At 35.7% G+C, this 21,148-nt stretch overlaps 1 protein-coding gene across 1 annotated transcript; it reads right to left on the bottom strand.

Moving 5' to 3' along the window:
* Positions 1-659: 659 nt before the first annotated feature.
* On the bottom strand, positions 660-2,545 carry LOC146999718 (uncharacterized). The gene has a single exon (XM_085834453.1). It carries the CDS (start codon positions 2,513-2,515, stop codon positions 827-829), a length of 1,689 nt encoding a protein of 562 aa, XP_085690579.1. The 5' UTR covers positions 2,516-2,545; the 3' UTR covers positions 660-826.
* Positions 2,546-21,148: the final 18,603 nt, after the last annotated feature.

The following is a 21,148-nucleotide window of genomic DNA, read 5'->3' as shown; positions in this document are numbered from 1 at the left end:
TTCTGACATAGAATAGATCCCTGTAAATAGAAGGTAGACTGAGGGAGAAAAATCACTGAATATTTAGAAATAAAACCAAGTAATGCTGAGGCAGAAGGTTTTCAAGTTCAAAGTCACCTTGTTAAAGGGTAGCCTATGTAACTTAATAAGTCTCTGTCTCAAAATAAGGGTAAAAACAGAGCCAGAATAAAGACCAAGGAATAAAACTGGTGATTTCTAATTAGGAAACTATAAGCTTGTCATACTGTGTTGTCATAAGGTAAAGGGGAAATTCCTGGATTAACTAACAATAGAATTCACAAAAGTAAAAGTCGTTTGAAATAGTGATTGTGTTTGACATCATGAGAATGTGTACATGTGGGATATGCAACAAACATAAAAATATATTTTTTCAGAAAGTATTCAGAAGCAATTTGTTTCTATTCACTGAAATTAACTAGTTGAATGGACTGTATGAGTACCTCTAACCCAAACACAGCAACACAGAATTCAAGATAAGGGGGCAGTAATAAATGTCTCTTCCCTCTCTGCAGCAAAACGCATGTAAAGGTCAAAAGAATAACCCAATTCAAAACAGCAGTCACTCAAAAATAAATGTTTTCAATGTTTATTTTCCAGAAAAACCTTCAGCAAGTTAGTTTCAAGCCTTTGTCTTTTTATTGTAGGTCCAATGGTTAAAGGTGATAGAAAATGTATTGATACTTCAAAAGTTGCTGCAAATAGTGGCAATGTCCAATCAATCAGTAGTTGGGCCATTTCATATAAGTTACTGAATGTTTTATTGTTGGACAGAATGGTCCTCGGATAGAGGATTGGTAGTTAGGCTTCAAAACGCTGAATAAATTCTCTGGTAACCATTCCCAGGGAGTGTTGACAAGCTTATTTGCACATTGTAATTAGGTGCAGATCTTGCATCATAAGCCCCATAACTGTACAGGGAGAAATGATCGCCATCAAGGCCGTGAAAAGCTGGCAGTGTATTCCAGACATTCAGGAAATTGCCATATACTTGAGAAAAATTAACTCCTCCAGTACTTCCACAACTTCCAGCTGCCCCACAAAAGTTTCCATTTGCTCCGAAGTTATGTAGATTTGGTACAAAACTGTTTTGGGTTGCTCCCACCGAATACTGACTTGACCCAAAGGCACATGGGTTTGCCCCAAGAACATACTGGCTTATCCTGAAAACATGTAGGTTTGTCGCCAAAACATTTTGGTTTGTCCAGATATTGTATGGATTTGCCACAAGAGCATAGCAATTTGTCCTGCAGGAATCTGAGTTGGTACCCAAACTATACTGGCCTGCCCCAAAAGCATTTGGACTTGTTCCAGAAGCATATTGGCCTATCCCATAAGCATCTGAGTATGTTCCAAAAGGATACTGGTTTGTCCAGAAAGAATTTTGATTTGCCCCCAAAGCATATTGGTTTATCCCGAAAGTATTTGAAAACGCTGCCAAAGCATACTGGCTCACTCCTAAGGAATTTCCGTATGTTCCCAAAGTGTATTGGCTTATACTTAAGGTGTTTGGAAGAGTATACTGGCTTGACAAGAAGGTATTTGGGTTTGCCTCCAGAGCACAATTGCTTACCCATACAGTATTTGAGCTTGACCTCAAAGTATTACTGCTTGCCATGAAAGCAGTTGAATTTGTCACAAAAACATTAGAGTTCGACTGGAAAGCATTGGGGGTATCCCTGAAACCACGGACAGTTGCCAAAGGTACATCCGAGTTTGCTCTAGAAGTATATGAGTCAGCTCTGTGGGCATCTTGGTTGGCTTCTTGAGCATCGGGGTTAGCCAGAGTGTGGAAGCTTGGGCTGCCTCCTCCTCTCCAATTGTTTTCTAACTCCACAGCTGGAACTGATTTTCGTGTCCTTTCCTTAGCTATAGTCTTTCTTTTACTCAACTGTCTAGCTGTATATTCTTTAGGGTATGCCATTTTAACTTCACAACGACTGGAGCCAATGAAATGGTACCTGGTTTCTAAGACCTTTCTAACGGGGTTTTCATCCCTATATTTGATAAAGCCGAAAGCTCTTCTTTCCTGCGTGTGTGAACACAGTGGAAGCTCTATAGCCTCTATCTGCCCAAATGTGCCAAAGTAAGCTCTTATTTTTTCTTCAGACATCCGCGGGTTCAGCCCACCCACAAAAATCTTTTTATTGGGGAATTGAGATTCCAGGGCTTTAGACCTTTTAAATTTTATTTTCTTGCCATCAACTTTGTGGTCTTTCACTAGAAGCACCTTCTCTACTGTGGCACTGTCTTTGAAAAGCACGAATCCAAATCCCCTAGACAGACCGGTATTTGGGTCTGTTTTTATAATAAAGTCTATTACTTCACCAAACTTAGACAAGTATTCCAGAAGTACCTGCTTGCTCATTTCTTGGGAAAGTCCCCCGATGAACATGTTACTAGCATCCTGTTCGTTCTTGCTGGCACCGATTTTGAACCCTTCCCGAAATTGGTCTCTTTCATTATCCTTTCTCACAGCGAGACTGGCAGTATTCATGGTATATAGGCTGGATGGAGGTGATTTGACTGTTGGATAAACACTGGCCTAGGCACAAATGGCAGGGGCATAACTGTCCTCAGGGAGTCGGGGAAATTATTGCACAACCGTGACGAAATAGAAACAAGCATTATAACTAGAGACAAGGCAGGAGCTTCCTCTCATTCTAAACTGGGGGGTGGGGGTGGGGAAGGGTGAGGGGGGGCAGTGATAGTGTCTGATTTGTCCCTAAAAGGTGTTGATGCTTGCAATGTAAAAAGCAGGCCTGCCTATAGACTTTCTTTTTGTGTTTGTAACACCCCCAAAAGGATAAGTATGGTAGAAAAGGAAGCCTTTTCGTTGTTGATTCTGTCTTTTCATGTTACATCTCTTTGAATTTTGTTAAAAACAATTTATTTTTCCTGAACATTTCTTTGAATGTTCAAAAAACTCTTCCCTTCATACTTTAGATGTGCTTCATATTAATCTTCACTATTTGAAATAAGACTGATATGGGAAAGTAATACAAAGTTGAGACATCCTACAGGAAAAAAAAAGTCTATGGGTTTGTATATTTTACCAAAGGACTCTAAAGGAACATTTTAATATAAAAGCTTCACTGAGATTCATTTATAACATTTACCCTTTTAATGTAAAATGCATTTACATCGTAGTGATAATATTTAGGTAATGTGCCATCATCTTCTAAGTTCTGTAAACCATTTAAGCAGTCACTCCTCATTTCTGGATGACCCACTTAATGGTGTAATATGTTGGTTTTCTCTTTTATTTCTCATAATACTGTTTTCCATATGCTGTAATATACAATAATATTTTCTTCTTTATCCATTGTGTGAATGTAGTAAATTTTGTTTTCATAATTTACAATATCACTTACCATTTTGGTTTTTTCCTTTATTCCATATATGAAAACATTCACACACACACACACAGAGGACTTTTTTCTGGCAACCATTTTTGTTTGTTTGTTTGTTTGTTTGTTTGTTTCTTTCTTTCTTTCTTTCTTTTTTTTGTGGACAGTTAAATATATACTCCCCATTTTTCTCTTCTATTGAGAAAGCATTTAATATTGAGATTTTTTTCCCAATATTTAAAACACACAGATCAAATTTTAGAATTTTTTTTTCTTTTCTTTGGGCAATATCTGTGCTTGTCACTACCCATTAGATATAATGTACTTGTTTGTCTATTATTTCCTCCTTCTAATATTATTCCTATGAAAAGGGAGATTTTATGTGTCTCCATAATTTTTCCCAAAGTTCATGTATAGAACTATTCTAGAGGAATATTAATGTTTATGGCATCATTGCTATGTTAAGAATCATGGCCAACTATCCCTCTCCAAATTGAAGGCTTAATTATTAAGAATAATTTAAATACCAGAAATTAAGCTACATTCTATAAATACCTTCAGGACTCGACAGTTGCAACTTACCACATAATTGTCTTTATGCTTGCCTCCTTAATTCAATGGATGGGACCAGTTCAAAGTTGGAAAATGTTGAATGTGAAGATATAAAATACAGCTTCATGACATGATAGATGCCCCAGTGGAGGAAAGTTGAAAGCAGGGAAGTGGCGTGGGTGGGTGAGTAGAGGAACACCCTCTTTTGAGCAGGGGGAGAGAGGATGGGATACAGAGTTTCTGAGAGGCAGGAAACCAGGAAAGGAGATAACATTTGAAGTGTAAATAAATAAAATATCCAATAAAAATAAGTAAACTAAAGTAAAATAAGTAAATAATAAAAAATATAGCTTCATAATATGCTGATGAATATGATCAATTTTCTACGGATATTACTTGCCAAGAAACAGCAATTTTTTTTAAATATTCACTATTCCACCATCATTTTTCCCTTTGAATCAAAGTGTTATGACCATCCATAGAAGATGTCACTGGAAGTCAGGTAAAACAGTTTTCTATCACTTTTCTTAACATGGACAAATTTCACATATGAAAATTCCGCTTGAGAACTCTCTTAGCTGTCAAAGCCACCATTCCTGTAAGAAGAGGCCTTTGTAATTAACAAAATATTTCTATAGGTGGGTTAGTAAAGGTTCTCTAGGGAAAAAGATCTTCTCTTTCTGTTTACATACCGTTACATGCACACACATACACTCATAGGCAAACACATACACACAGCTTCACACACAACCTAATACACACACAGACACACGAGCACACGTACAAACACATGTTCAAGCACACACACACACATATACTGGAGTGGGTTGATGAAATGACAGGGAAGGAATGCACTTGCTAGCAAGGCAAGAGCAAGAAGGCAAGAACAAGAAGCTTTCTTTTTCCATGTCCTTTTGTAGGCTCCAGCAGAAGAGTGTATTCCTGCCTCAAGATCCAGATTAATAGCATATTTCTTCTTGACTCAATGGTTCAAACCAAGTCCCTCCCTCCCAAGAAATCCCACAGGTTTGTTCTAGATTTCTCGATTGTAGTTCACTCCAGAGGTAGTCAAGTTGACAACCAAGAGTAGCCATCACAATAGGTCTTTAGTATATTTATCTAGGCCCTGTGATGTCTGTAGTTATATCAGTTAAATTTCTCATGAAATGTGGGTGTTTTATTCTGTAAGAATTATCATCTCTTTGAATCAATAGACTATTTCCATACATGGCACCAAGAAAACAATAATGAAAACAGTTTCTTTAAGAATGAATAATATTGTCAATAAAATTGAAGTGTAAGGAAAATAAGTTATTTCACAAGGAAAACTTAATCCTTTAGCAAAAGTTTTCTATATCATACTTTTATTATATTTGGGACCCTGTCTTACTCTAAATTTTTCAGCTTGCTTAACATTGTAGTAGTCCCTTAGATTTTTTTCTTGAGAACCTACAATAATTTTCTATACATCATGTTACCTTACATCTAATACCCATTTCATTCTTACCATCTTTCCCACTATCTGGTAGCAGCTGGTCTAATAAAAAAAATGGTGTGAACCCCATATGTATATATTTTTGTAATTTTAGTGACCACGGATTGTTATTATATTTGAGAAGATTAGGAGACATGGCTTTGTTTGAAGAAGTGTCTTATTGAGTGTAGCCTTTGAGGAGTCAAAAGCCCACACCAAGCTCATTGTCACTTTCACTGCCTATGGATGAGAATGTAGTTCTTAACTACTACTCTAACATCTGCCAGCATTCTACCATGCTTCCGGGAATTGATCAATTTTAGGAACATTTTTGAATTCTTGTGTATTTTTTTCTTTTCTTTTCTTTTCTTGTTTTTTTTTTTTTTTTTTTTTAGAATTTTAGGGTTTTTTTTCAGCATTCTATTGTAAATTTTATTTATTTATTTCTTCATTTTACTGGTTTTGAAAAAAAAAGAAAGAAAGAGAGAAAGAGAGAAATGATAGAAAGAAAGAAAGAAAGAAAGAAAGAAAGAAAGAAAGAAAGAAAGAAAGAAAGGAAGGAAGGAAGAAAGGAAGGAAGGAAGAATGAAAGAAAGGAAGGAAGAAAGAGAGAAAGATAGAGTAAAAGAAAGAAAGAATCGAACTTTAGGGCCATTTTTGGCATCTTTGGTTTTTTTGTTTTTGTTTTTTTGAATTTGAGGGTTTTGTTTTATGGTTTGTAGGGTTTTAGAAGAGTGATTTACAGTTTTTTTTTTTTTTTTCCTTTCTAAAGTATTTTTAGGTTTTTTTTTTCTTTCTGTTTTTATTAAAGGATTTTTAATGTATTTCAGGGTATTGGGGTTTCATTTAGGATTTTGGGAATTTATTTATTTTAATATTTCAACGTTCTTCTTAGTTATTGTTGTTATTGTTGTTCTTGAATATTTATTTATATTTGATGATTTTAATTTTGGCATTTCATAGTTTTAGACTTACCAAGCAATGGTGGCCCATGCCTTTAACCCACCAATTGAGAGAAAGAGGTAGGTGAAATTTTTATTTGAAGGCCAGCCTTGGCTTCAGAGTGAGCTCCAGGACAGTCAGAGATGGAAAGAGAACCAGAGTCTCCAAAACCTCAAAAAAAAAAAAAAAGAAATAAAGAAAGAAAGAAAGAAAGAAAGAAAGAAAGAAAGAAAGAAAGAAAGAAAGAAAGAAAGAAAGGAAGGAGGGAGGGAGGGAGGGAGGGAGGAAGAAAAGAAGGAAAGAAAAAATAAAGAGAGAATGGAAAGAATTTTAGGGACCGTTTTGGCTTCTTGTGTGTGTGTGTATATATATATATATATATATAATTTGAGTTTTTTTATTTTTATTTTTTAGGGTTTGTAGGGTTTTTATAAGAGGGATTTGAGGGATTTTTTGTTTTCAGTCTTCCAGTGTGTTTTTAGTGGTTTTTTTCTCGTTTTTTTTGTTTTTTTGTTTGTTTGTTTAGTATTTTAGTGTGTTTTAGGCTTTGGCATTTTATATAGGCTCCAGGGTTTGGGTGTTTTTTTGTTTTTTGATTTTTTTGTGTGTGTGTGTTTTTTTGTTTTGTTTTGTTTTAGTTTTTTGGTTTCTTTTTTAGTATTTTAATGTTTTTGTTTTTGTTTTCATTTTTGTTTTTTGTTTTTTGTGTGTATGTGTGTGTGTGTGTTCTTGAATATTTATTTAAAATTTTAGGGTTTAATTTTGTTGTTTTATAGTTTTAGGTTTGCTAGGCCATGGTGACCCCTGCCCTTAAACCCAGCAATTGGGATGAACAGGTATGTGGTTTTTGAGTTCAAGGCCAGCCTGATCTAAGGGTGAATCCCAGGACAGCCACAGATACAAAGAGAAGCACAATCTTTAAAAACTCAAAAAAGGAAGCCAGGCATGGTGGTGCATGCCTTTAATCCCTGAAAGAAAGAAAGAAAGAAAGAAAGAAAGAAAGAAAGAAAGAAAGAAAGAAAGAAAGAAAGAAAGAAAGAAAGAAAGAAAGGAAGGAAGGAAGGAAGGAAGGAAGGAAGGAAGGAAGGAAGGAAGGAAGGAAGGGGGGTTACTTGTTTCATATTGATGTTCTTCCTGTAAGGTTGCAAAACCCTTCAGCTCCTTCAGTCCTTCCTCATCCCCTCCACTGGGGACCCCATGATCAGGCTGTGACCATCACCCTCTGTTCTTGCCAAGCTCTGGCAGTGCCTCTTAGAAGACAGTCATATTCAGCTCCTGTCAGCAAGCACATGGTATCGACAATAGTGTATGTGTCTGCTGTCTGTGTATGGGATGGATCCATATGTTGAGCAGACCCTGGATGGTCTGTTTGGTTCATATTGATATTCTTCCTATAAGGTTGCAAACCACTTCAGCTCCTTCAGTCCTTCCTCTAACTCCTCCACTGGGAACCCCATGATCAGTCTGATTTCTGGCTGTGAGATTCAGTCTCTGTTCCTACCAAGCTCTGGCAGAGCCTCTCAGGAGACAGCCTTATTAGGCTACTGTCAGCAAGTACTTGTTGGTATCTACAATGGTGACTGGGTCTGGTGTCTGTACTGGGTCTGTATATGAGATGGTTCCACAGGTTGTGCATATTCTGTGTGGTCATTCCTTCAGTCTGTGCCCTGAACTTTGTCTCAATATTTCCTCCCAGTAGTATTTTGTTCCCCATTCTAAGGCCCGAAACACCCTCACTTTTGTCTTCCTTCTACTTGAGCTTCATGTGGACTGTGAATTACATTTTGGGTATTCTGAGCTTTTAAGCTAATACCCAATTATCAGTGAGTGCATACCATGTTTTTTACTTTGGGGTTTTGTTACCTCATATAGGATGATATAATTTAGATCCATCCATTTGCCTGTGAATTTCATAAAGCCATTGTCTCTGTACCATTACCATACACTTTTTTTTTTTAATCACTATTTTTGTATAATACACATTGAGGTCACGGATGATTCCCCCTGAAGTTCTTTTATTGTTGAGATCTGTCTTTCGATATTCTGGGGTTTTGATATTCCGAATGATTTTGCATATTGCTGTTTCTATCGCTATGAAGAATTGAATTTGAATTTTGATGGAGAGTGCATGGAATCTGGAGATTGCTTTTGGCAAGACATCCACTTTTACTAAATTAATCGGGTCACCAATCTATGAAGCATGGGAGATCTTTCCATCTTCTGAGATTTGTAATTTCTTTCTTCAGAGAATTGAAGTTCTTGTCATGGAGAATTTTCACTTGCTTGGTTTGAGTCACACCAAGGTATTATAATTTGTGACTTTTAAAGGGTGTTGTTTCCATAATTTCTTTTCAGCGTGTTTATCCTTTGAGTAAAGGAAAGCTACTGATTTGTTTCAGTTAATTGTATATCTAGCTACTTTGATGAAGTTGTTTTTAAGGTTTACAGGTTCTCTGGTGGAATTTTTGGGGTCACTTAAATATACTATTTTATCATCTGCTAATAGTGATATTTTGACTTCTTCCTTTCCAATTTTTTATTCCTTTGACCTCTCTTGTTGTCTATTTGCTCTGGGTAGAACTTCTAGTACTATAGTGAACAAGTAGGGAGAGACTGAGAATCCTTGTCTAGTCCTGTCTTGTCTTATTTTAGTGGGATTGCATCACGTTTCTCTCCATTTAATTTGATCCCAGAAGTTAGAGTCACGCCAAGGTATTTTTTATTATTTGTGACTATTAAGAAGGGTGTTGTTACCTAATTCCTTTCTCAGCCTGTTTATTCTTTGTGTAGAGAAAGGCCATTGACTTGTTTGAGTTAATTTTATATCCAGCTACTTCACCGAAGCTGTTTATCATGTTTAGGAGTTGTCTGGTATAATTTTTAGGGTCACTTATATATACCATCATATCCTCTGCAAAAATAGATATTTTGAATTTTTCCTTGCCAATTTGTGTCCCCTTCATTTCCTTTTGTTGTCGAACTGCTCTGGCTAAGATGTCAAGTACAATATTGAATAGGAGGGAAGAAAGTGGGCAGCCTTGTCTAGTCTCTGATTTTAGTGGGTTTGCTTCCAGCTTTTCACCATTTATTTTGACGTTGGCTACTGGTTTTCTGTAGATTGCTTTTATCATGTTTCGGTTTGGGCCTTGAATTCCTAATCTTTCCAAGACTATTAACATGAATCGGTGTTGGATTTTGTCAATGATTTCTCCGCATCTAAGCAGATGATCATGTGGTTTTTGTCTTTGAGTTTGTTTATATAATGGATTACATTGATGGATTTACATATATTAAACCATCCCTACATCCTTGATATTAAACCTACTTGGTCATGATGGATGATTATTTTAATGTGTTCTTGGAATCAGTTAGCAAGAATTTTATTGAATATTTTTGCATCAATATTCATAAGAGAAATTGGTCTTAAGTAATCCATCTTTGTTAGACCTTTCTGTGGTTTAGGTATCAAAGTAATTGTGGCTTCACAGATTGAGTTGGGTAGAGTACATTCTGCTTCTATTTTGTGGAATTGTTAGTGAAGAACTGGAATTAGATCGTATTTAAATGTCTGATAGAACTCTCCACAAAACCCATCTGGTCCTGGGCTATTTTTGGTTGGGAGACTAATAATGACTGCTTCTATTTCTTTAGGGGATATGGGATTGTTTAGATCATTAACCTGATTCTGGTTTAACTTTGGTACCTGCTATCTGTCTAGAAATTTGTCCATTTTGTCCATGTTTTCCAGAGTATAACCTTTTGTAGAAGGATTTGATGGAGTTTTGGATTTCTTAACGATGTGTTGTTATGTCTCCCTTTTCATTTCTGATTTTGTTAATAAGGATGCTGTCCATGTCCCCTCTAGTGAGTCTGGCTAAGTGTTTATCTATCTTGTTGATTTTCTCAAAGAACCAGATCCTCGTTTGATTGATTCTTTGAATAGTTCTTGTTTCCACTTGGTTGATTTCACCCCTGAGTTCAATTATTTCCTGCCTTCTACTCCTCTTGGGTGAATTTGCTTCCTTTTGTCCTGGAACTTTTAGGTGTGTTGTAAACTACTAGTGTGTGCCCTCTCTAGTTTCTTTTTGAGGCACTCAGAGCTATGAGTTTCCCTCTTAGATATGCTTTCATTGTGTCCCAGAAGTTTGGGTATGTTGTGGCTTCATTTTCATTAAACTCTAAAAAGTCTTGTATTTCTTTCTCTATTCCTTCCTTGACCAAGGTATCATTGAGAAGAATGTTGTTCAGTTTCCACATGAATGTTGGCTTTCCATTATTAATGTTGTTATTGAAGATCATCCATAGACCATGGTGGTCTGATAGAATGCAATGGGGCAATTGCAATATTTTTGTATCTGTTGAATACTGTTTTGTGACAAATTATATGGTCAGTTTTGGAGAAGATACCATGAGGTGCTGAGAAGAAGGTATATCCTTCTGTTTTAGGATACAATCTTCTGTAGATATCTGTTAAGTTTATTTGTTTCATAACTTCTGTAAGTTTCATTGTGTCCCTGTTTAGTTTCTGTTTCCACAATCTGTCTATTGATGAAAGTGTGTTGAAGTCTCACACTATGCAATGTGTGCTTTGAGCTTTACTAAAGTTTATTTAATGAATTTGACTGCCCTTTTATTTGAGCATAGATATTCAGAATTGAGGGTTCCTCTAGGAGAATTTTACCTTTGATGAGTATGAAGTGTCCCACCTTGTCATTTATGATAACTTTGGGTTGGAAGTTGATTTTATTCGATATTAGAATGGTTACTCCAACTTGTTTCTTCAGACCATTTGCTTGGAAAATTGTTTTCCAGACTTTCACTCTGAGGTAGTTTGTCTTTTTCCCTAAGATGGGTTTCCTCTAAACAGCAAAATATTGTGTCCTGTTTTTATAGCCAGTCTGTTAGTCTAGGTCTCTTTATTTGGGAATTGAGTCCAGTGATATTAAGAGACATTAAGGAAAAGTAATTGTTGCTTCCTATTATTTTTGTTGTTAGAGTTGGCATTCTGTTCTTGTGTCTGCCTTCTTTTTGGTTAGTTGAAGAATTACTTTGTTGCTGTTTCTAGGGCATGGTTTCTGTTCTTGTTTTGTTTTGTTTGTTTTTTAGTTTTGTTTTTTCCTGCTATTATCCTTTGAAGGGCTGGACTGGCGGAAAGATAATGTGTGAATTTAGTTTTGTCATGGAATACTTTGGTTTCTCCATCGATGGTAATTGAGTGTTTGGCTGGTTATAGTATCCTAGGCTGGCATTTGTGTTCTCTTAGTGTCTGTATAACATCTGTCCAGGATCGTCTGGCTTTCATAGTCTCTGGTGAAAAGTCTGGTGTTTTTCTGATAGGCCTGCCTTTATATGTTACTTGACCTTTTTCCCTTACTGCTTTTAATATCCTCTCTTTATTTTTTGTTTTGATTATTATGTGTCAAGAGGAATTTCTTTTCTGGTCCAGTCTATTTGTAGTTCTGTAGGCTTCTTGTATGTTCATGTGCATGCCTTTCTTCAGGTTTGGTAAGTTTTCTTCTATAATTTTGTTGAAGATATTTGCTGGCCCTTTAAGTTGAAAATCTTCATTCTCATCTACTCCTATTATCCATAGTTTTTGTCTTCTCATTGTGTTCTGGATTTTCTGGATGTTTTGAGTTAGGATCTTTTTGCATTTTGTATTTTCTTTGATTGTTGTGCCAATGTTCTCTATGGAATCTTCTGCACCTAAGATTCTCTCTTCCATCTCTTGTATTATGTTGCTAATGCTCAAGTCTATGGTTCCAGATTTCTTTCCTAGGGTTTTTATCTTCAGCATTGCCTCACTTTGGGTTTTTTTTTTTAAATTGTGTCTACTTCTCTTTTAAGGTCTTGGATGATGTTATTTATTCCATCACCTGTTTGGTCATGATTTCCTGCAATTTTTTAAGGAATTTTTTTTTTTTTTGGTCTTCAACCTGTTTAGCAGTGTTCTTCTATATATCTTTAAGTGAGTTATTAAAGTCCTTCTTGATGTCCCCTACCATCATCATGAGATATGCTTTTAAATCCCGGTCTATCTTTTTGGGTTTGTTGGGGTGCCCAGGATTGGGTGGGGTGGGAGTACTGCGTGCTGATGATGGTGAGTGGTCTTGGTTTCTGTTAAAAAATTCTTATGTTTGCCTTTTTCGATCTGGTAATCTCTGGAGTGAGTTGTTATAGCTGTCTCTGGTTAGAGCTTGTTCCTCAGGTTATTATGTTAGCCTCTATCAGAACACCTGGGTGTCTAGTTCTCTCCTGAGTTTTAGTCGTCAGAGTACTCTCTGCAGGCAAGCTCTCCTCTTGCAGGGAAGGTGCCCAGATATGTGGTGTTCAAATCTGCCTCCTAGCAGAAGTTGTGTTCCACTCACCAGAGGGCCTAAGATCCCATGGAAAGTTCTCTGGGGACCTTGGGGGTGTCCGTAGACTCCGAGCCATTGTTGCCCCAGTGCTAGTGCCAACTGGAAGGGATTTGTGACTCTGGTCAGGCCGGGTTTTCTGCTTCCCTCCTTAATGCTGTCTCAGGTCCTTCGAGATTGGATTGGAGCAGAAGTTGTGTTCAATTCACCAGAGGTTCTAAGATTCTGTGGAGAGTCCTGTGGGGACCTTGGTGGTGTCTGCAGATTCCATGCCTAAGTGTCCAGGTGCTGGCCTCAAGTTGCCTCTTGAATCCTGAAATCCTGGTGTGAAAAATCTCCTGAGATCCTGCTGTGTCAGAGCTCTTGGGAGTTTAGCTTTCTCTGTGTGTTGCAAGGTTTGGTGGGGTGCCAGATCCCGAGGTTTTCTCTGGACAGAGATGCAAGCCACAAGGAACCCGTGCCTCTGCCTGGGAGGTTGTTTTTGTTGCCCTGGATCCTGTGATGGTCCTAGTTACACAGGGTGCTGCAAAAGATGCTGAGTCCTCAGCTGTGATCTTCTGTCAGAACTCCAGTGTTCCTGGGTTTTCACATCTCTTGAGAGTCAAGCTTCCTTTGTGATCATGTGATCTTGGGCACTTCAGAGTACCTTGGAGTGGGACTCCCTCTGGATGTCTTAAGAGTGGTTTCTGAGCCAGGACCTCAGGTCTGCCCCATGTACAGGTCAGGAAGAAAGAAATCCAGGCCACTGGCAAGACAGGATTTCCTCTGTCCCTAGATCTTTTGGGACTCAGTTACTCCTGATATGAGGGCCTTTCCTCTGATCCTGTGAGTGGTAGAGCACCTGGAAGTTGAGTTTCCTCTGGCTCTTGTGGGATTAGGTGCAGAGTCAGATCCCAAGGTCAACTCATGACACAGACTCTTGCAAATATTTTTGATTTAGCATCGTGGAATAATTTTTTCCTGTGATACAGAAAATGAAAATGGTGCTTTGGTGTGACATTAATGAAACTTAATTTTTATTTTTTGTATGTTTTTGTCTGTGGTATATATATACACATGTGAAGGGCAGAGGAGGATGTTGGGTGATGCTCTATTACTTTTCATCTTATTTCCTTAAGACAGGTCTTTCACCAAACATGCAGGTAGACAAGCATCCAGCAAGACCTAGCAATTCTCACTCTGTCAACCACAGTGCTGTTCTTGTAGAAACAACCATCCATGGTTGGTTTTGTAGATGGGTACTAGATTCTAATTTGTGAACTTCCTCTTTTCACAGTAGGCCCTCAAGTATTGAGGCATCTTCATAACTTCTTTGAAGGGATTTTAAGAGGAAAAAATTGATGTAAACACTTTTACAGTTCCATGTACTTAAACCTAAGTGATATGTATACAAAATTCTGTACATGAAACATATTTTCATTGACCCAGTTTTAATTTTATATTTAGTCAGTTCCTTTTCTAGGACGCCTCTGTGCTTCTTTCTTTATATGGCACAGTGGAAAACTGAATTCTTTAAAGTAACCCTTATTACTTTTTTTTACATTTCATTTTATAGGTATGGTTGTTTTGCTTTCACGTGTGTATGTGTACAACATGTGTGTCTGGTACCTGTGGAGTCTTGATGAAACCATTGAATCCCCTGCATCTGAAGTTATATGCTGTGAGCCACCTTGTGGGTGCAGGGAATCCAATCTCAGATCTCTGGAAGGGATCCAGTGTTCTTAACTGCTGAATTATCTTTCCAATACTCTCATTGGTTTTTATGGTGCATGCAGAATTTAACACAGGGCATCACATCCTCTGGAACTGGAGTTGGAGATATTTGTGAACATCATGTAGGTGCTAGGATTCAAACTCAGGTTTGATTGTGACAGGGTCTCATTTTGTAGCTCAGGCTGTCCTGGAACTCACTATGTCGACCAGGTTAAGCTGGAATTCACAAAGATCTGCCTGCTTTTGCCTCCAGAGTACTAGGATTAAAATGGAACCAATATGCCTGGCTGCCATCTTATTTGAAATTGAATATTTTAAATAATGAGTCTAACAATTCCACAGTCAAGTTTGTTCTTTCAGTTGCATCATCTTTTGTAGATTTAGAAAAGAATTAGCCTGTATTAAAAGTTTTTCCCTATGAAGAATTAAAGCCCACCTTTGATCCTTTGTTTCGTCCATTTGTTCTTTGGAAACTGTTCTTGAAGCTTAAAATTATTTTACTTACGGAAATTAAAATTCAGATAAGATTAGATATTTCTTGTCTAAAATACATGGAGTGTTTTTTTTTTTTTCTGTGTTGTGGAACATTTCTGTAGACTTTACTGGTTGAACATCCTTCATCTGAACATACAAAACCCTAAAGTATTCTAAAGTATGAAGCATGTTGGTGATATCTTTCATTTAATTTTAAGTTTTCTTGGCATTATTGAATGGATTTTATCTATTATCTATATCTATTTTTATGAATACATGGAATCACTAAAGTTTCTTCAAAATGACCCTTAATTTTTAATATAGGTGACATTTATAAGAAGCTTCACATAAAGAAAAAATGGATGGAAATGTATATGAAAGATTCTTTCAATGACAGCAACCAGAAATTAGAAAGGCTTTGCAAAAAGAAAAATCGAAAGAGGTAGATTTGTTAGATTTGTAAGACCACATGTGTATCATTTGAAAAATTATATATGGCTGAAGATTAAAAAAAATATATCACGTCTGATCCTTTAGTAAAAATATGTGGCTTTGATTTTGTCTAAACAGTTAACCCTATAACTTAATGCCTTCAAGGAAACTAAATCAAATTCTTAGAAATCTCTGAAAATTTTATTTTCTTCTTTAAGTAACTGTTAATGAGATTTTAAATTTAATTTACATTCATTGTGGAAATACAGAAGTCCTGCACATAGTCTTAGAAATGTAATTTATGGGTTATTATGCTTAACAATATGGAAAAACAACAACTACAGTTACATATGTGGGCATTATCTATATTTTAATTGACTTATGTTTTCCACTATGTCTTAACTGAGGCAATATATGAAAAATAAATTAGACCTTATATTTGGTAGGAAATAATGAAAAAACACTGTGAAATATAATTATTTCTCATATATATGATTTATATTTATATTCATTTTTATTTGTCATTATATTCATAGTTATATTTATAGTTATATTCATACTCACATTCATATTTTTACATTTATATTTATTTTTATTTATATATAATTATTTTTATATATACACACACAAACTAATTTAATTTTGAAAAGGTAAAATATAAAAGAATACTTCTCTCATAATATGTTATGGGAAAAAATCTATAATGATTTCCCATTAGATAATTTTATACTGCTATTTTTCTCTTTATAATATGAAATGATCAATTTAATTTGTTTTGAGTGTTCTTTTTCATATTGGTATGAAATGTGACTGCTTTCATTACTGTGCTTTACAGGAAAAACATCAATAAAAAATTATGTGATCAGTATATAACTACATTTCAGAAGTCTGATATGGATGTATAGAAATTCAGTGAAGAAAAAGAAAATCAGCGGTTGGTACCATAACTAACTTTATATTTAACCTAGTATAACTAAGTATCAAGTAGGAATGGAGAAACAAGCCTTGATTTGGGCACATGAAACTAAATTAAGTTTCACTGTCTATCTATCCTTGGCTCTGTTGTAGTCCTACTGAGATGTAAACCACTGATCACATACTATATCAATGAAAAACACTAGGCGTTTTATGGTAGACCAGATCATAAATTTTCAAGAGGCAGACATTTGCAGAAAGATGAAGAGAGGATTACCAGTGTCTACAAAATGAAGCACAATACACCAGAGCTTAAAGGAGAGAGAAAGCTTATTTACTGTTGTCATCTGGACTCTGTTGTTAATATTAGAAAACCAACTCAAATTGGCAAATACATTCTTACAATCTTAAACTTAGTACAAATTTAGTAACAACAGTGGATGGAAACAACCTTTCTCAACAGTCCTGGCAGAATATTCCTTTGGAAGAATATCACCAAAACATTTTATATCATCTCTCCATTACTGTACCAATCACTGCAGTCATCACATGGTTTCCAAGTAAGATATGAGACAACGATGATCTTATTAACTAATTTTATTTTTTACTTGATTGGTTAATAGTTTGGAAAGTATTCAATTGGAAATGAACAGTAAAACAATTCTTGCCTCCGAAGGCATTGATGAAGGTATCATTATGAGTCAGTCCAGGAAAGAGATGGGAACTAAAGACAAAATAAATAAATAAATAAATAAATAAATAAATAAATAAATAAATAAATACTCCAATTGAAGGCAATTTTTAAACATTGACCTCGGGATGAAATTTAAAGGATGAGTGTTCATCCATGTAAATGAGGAGTCTAAAGACAGCCCCTCAGAGTACTTCAATATTTGTAACTCTGCATGAGGCAGCTGGTGAGGGGGTGCCATTAATGGAAGAGAACAAATGATAGAAAGAAAACTACCATGAGTGAAGGAAAATTTTGAGGAAGAAAAGATCACTAACTGTGTCATATTCTGCAAATGGGCCAAATAAGATTGATTTTCAGGGCTGGAAGATGGTTTAGTTGGTAATTTTTCTCCTGTGTAGGCATGGAGACCCGAGCTTATATTCCCTGATCAGCATGCATGCACACACCACCACCACCACCACCACCACCACCACCACCACCACCACCACCACCACCACCACCACCATCACCAAAAACAACAACAAACTAGCAAAACTAAAAAAAGCCACCACCAACACAACAACAACAAAAAAAATAGTTGGTGTGTTTGTGAGCATTTTACAAAGACCAAACTCAGATTTAATTCAGAGATAAGAAGATTCCCAGATCTTCGTAGCAACCAGGTGTAGCGTAATGGATGAATTCTAGGTTCAGTGAGATTCTGTCTCCGAAAGAGTAGCGTGCAACCAAAGAAGACACCCAATATTAACCCTTTGTCTCCATATGTATGCAGGTGCATTTTTTTTTAAAGATAAACTTAACAAATTGGAGGTCAATTTACTTAATAAAGATGATTTGCGTGGAAATGTGAGGTACAAAACTGATCACAGTGAATAAAGGACAAAATAGGTATGTAGTAGCCCAAGGAGAAAAGGTGTAAAGGGCTTGTCTTAATATTTTTTTTAAATGAAAATTACCATGGTTGTGTGCCAACATAAAGAATACAAAGAGAACTTTATGTTACTACTTCCCTGTGTTACTTGAGATTGGAACCTAGAGAAAACCAATCAGCAACTAAAATTTGTCCTCAGACATATTTTTATACTTTATTTTGAGGCAGTGTATCTTTATTGATCATGAGTATTCATGACCTTGTGATCATTCTAAATCAAACTTTATAAAATTTAGTTCTATAGGCATTACATTGACGGCCAGCTAGAGTCATAAATGTAAAATCAAAATTACAATTGCTGTAACTTTTGACAATAGTTGAGACAAAGGAAAACCTTGGACTTTGTAAAAAACAAGTATATGTCATCCTTAAGAATGGAAGAGAAGGTAGAAGACATGGCACATACACATGTGTGTGTGGGGGGGGGGGAGGTAGATACGGAGATGATGTAGTGAACTACCTCCTTGGATTGCTTATGCTATTTAGCAAAATGATGACATTATATGGTAAAAGCATTAACGCTAGCTAGAGTTAAGCTTCCCAGACTAGGATATTTCCAAGTCCATGTTTGCATGGTGCATGCCTATAAATATAAGTATTTGGGAGGCTAAGGTCATTCTGTACATTATGGAAAATTCTTTTTCATTAAAAAAAAAAGTTTTCTTACCCCACAATTGGTAGCATAATTTTATTTCATGTTATTTTAAATATATAAGTATATTTAGACATAATCGTTGTCAAAAATTTAAGGCAGTTGGAAGATTATTCCTTTTATGTTTCATATGGAATTATTTTTGCTCATGTAAATATTTTAGTATTGGAGATACATAACTGCTTGATTGTTAGCCTAGCATTCATGCTGCATGGCAGTAACACCAAAAATAAACAGAATTGTTATAGTAATGTTTTCCTTTTACCTTTGTAGAACAATTATCAAAAAGAACAACAAGCATTGAAAGTAACCCTAATCCTAATCCTAACCCTAACACTAACCCTAATCCCAACCCTACCTAACCCTTACCCTATAAATCATTTTCACAGAATCTTTCATATTTGTATCCTTGGGAGTTTATTTAATGAAGTTCTTTTCTGTTTTAGGGTTTGATGAACTTGGGGACCAACAACTAAGATATGCTTTTTGATACAGATGGTGAACGGAGAAAAAATGTCTGTGTTTAAAAGAGACATCATGGAGAATATTCTGAAGTACTTTTCTAATTTCCAATCTTCAGACTAATGAAGCATGCACATTTTTCACTTGCTTGTACATTTGTAAACAAATAAAATAAATTGCTAACTTTTTTGTCTCCTATAAAACAATGTTTGAAAGGTTCTTTAATCCTTGTTATTCTGATGCTTCTCTGAAGGAAGTTAAATCTCAATGATGTGATTACAAAGTTAACTAGGAGGTATACCTTTAGAGTCAAAATACAAACAAAACAACAACCCCATCTCTCCACTTAGTACACTGAGTTGTACACTCTTGTTGTTTTGTTTTCAGGCCCTAGGTCCCTGTCTCGTGATTAGGTCAGGGTTAGTGAGGTCAAGCAAAGGCAGGGAAACCACACAATACTGTATGGAACATAAATGTCTTCCTTAAAATTTGAATAAGACATTGGAACCACAAAGACTGACAGTATAACCAGTAAAATGGTACTAAGACAGAATAATTTCCAGAAGCATGGTAGAATGCTGGCAGATGTTAGAGTAGTAGTTAAGAACTACATAAAACAAACAAACAAAACTCTAAAAGCTGCTTCAACAAATCCTACAAAACCCTTATGAAAAAATAATATTGTAAAAACTAACAAACAAACAAGCAAAACAAACAGAAAAACAAAAAAACACAGTTAGACCAAAATGTCCAAAAAGTTATTTGTTTATTTGTTTATTTATTTATTTACTCGTTTTCTCTCTCTCTCTCTCTCTCTCTCTCTTTCTTTCTTCTTTTCTCCCTTTCTTCCTTTTTTGCTTTCTTGCTTTCTTAATTTCTTCCTTTCTTCCTACCTTCTTTCTTTCCTTCTTCTTCCTTCCTTCCCCCCCCCCTCTCTCTCTCTCTCTCTCTCTCTCTCTCTCTCTCTCTCTCTCTCTCTCTCTCTCTCTCTCTATTTTTTTCTTTCTTTTTGAATTTTGGAGAATGACTTTCTCTGTCTTTTCTGGCCATCCTGGGTGTCACTCCATGCAATAAACTAGCCTCCATCTTAAAAATCCCTTAGTTGTTCATCCCTAGGGCTAGGTTTTATAGGCAATGACCCTCATTGCCGGGCAACGTTAAAACCATGAAAAACCAAAGTTAAATCCCACAAATTTTAAATAAATATTCAAGAACACACACACACACAATCCAAATGTGAATTAAAATAAAAAATAATAATAACTAAAAAATAAATTGCTGAAGGGAAAATAATACCCCCAAATCTTAAAACACAGTAAAATTGTTTAAAAAACTAGAAAAAAAATACACTGGACATCTGAAAACAAAAAAACCCTCAAAAGCACTCTTCTAAAAATCCGGGAAATCAAATGAAGTTAAAGAACTTAAAGAACTATTCTTTCTTTATCTTTCTTTCTTTCTTCCTTTCTTTCTTCCTTCCTTTCTTTCTTTTTTCTTTCCTTCTTTCTTTCTTTCTTTCTTTCTTTCATTCTTTCTTTCTTTTTCTTCCTTCCTTCCTTCCTTCCTTCCTTCCATCCTTCCTTCCTTCTTTCTTTTTTCCTTTTCCTTCTCTTTCTCACTCTCTCTCTCTATGTATCTATCTATTTATCTTTTCTCTCTGTCTCTGTCTCTCTGTCTCTCTGTTACTCTGTCTCTCTCTCTCTCTGTCTCTGTCTCTGTCTCTTTCTATCTCTCTCTCTTTCTCTGTCACTGTCTCTCTCTTTCTCTCTCTCTCTCTCTCTCTCTCTCTCTCTCTCTCCCTTTCATTTTCTATATTTTTTAATTTTAATAAACTGGGTTTCTCTGTTTATCCCTGGCTCTCTGGGAAATCAATCTCAAGACCAGGATAGCCTCCAAATAAAAGATCCCCTACCAGTTCACCTTAGGGCTAGCATTTTTATGAAAGGGGCAGCCATTGCCTGCCAACTCTAAAATTATGCACCTCCAAAATAAAAACCCTCAATTTTTAAATAAATATTTAAGAATACAACCACAAAAAAAGAACATAAAGAAAACAATGAAATATTAAAATGAATAAATTCTTGAAGTCTAAATGAAACCTGAAAATTACAAAACACTAAAAATTAAAAAAAAAACAGAAAAAATATTAAAAATACACTAGAATTCTGAAAACAAAAAAACTC

This window comes from Mus caroli, unplaced genomic scaffold (assembly GCF_978045245.1).
Source record: "Mus caroli unplaced genomic scaffold, Mus_caroli_1 scaffold_49, whole genome shotgun sequence".
Lineage (NCBI taxonomy): Eukaryota > Metazoa > Chordata > Mammalia > Rodentia > Muridae > Mus > Mus caroli.
The sequence above is the reverse complement of the archived record's forward strand: the minus strand, read 5'-3'. Positions and strand labels throughout refer to the sequence as shown.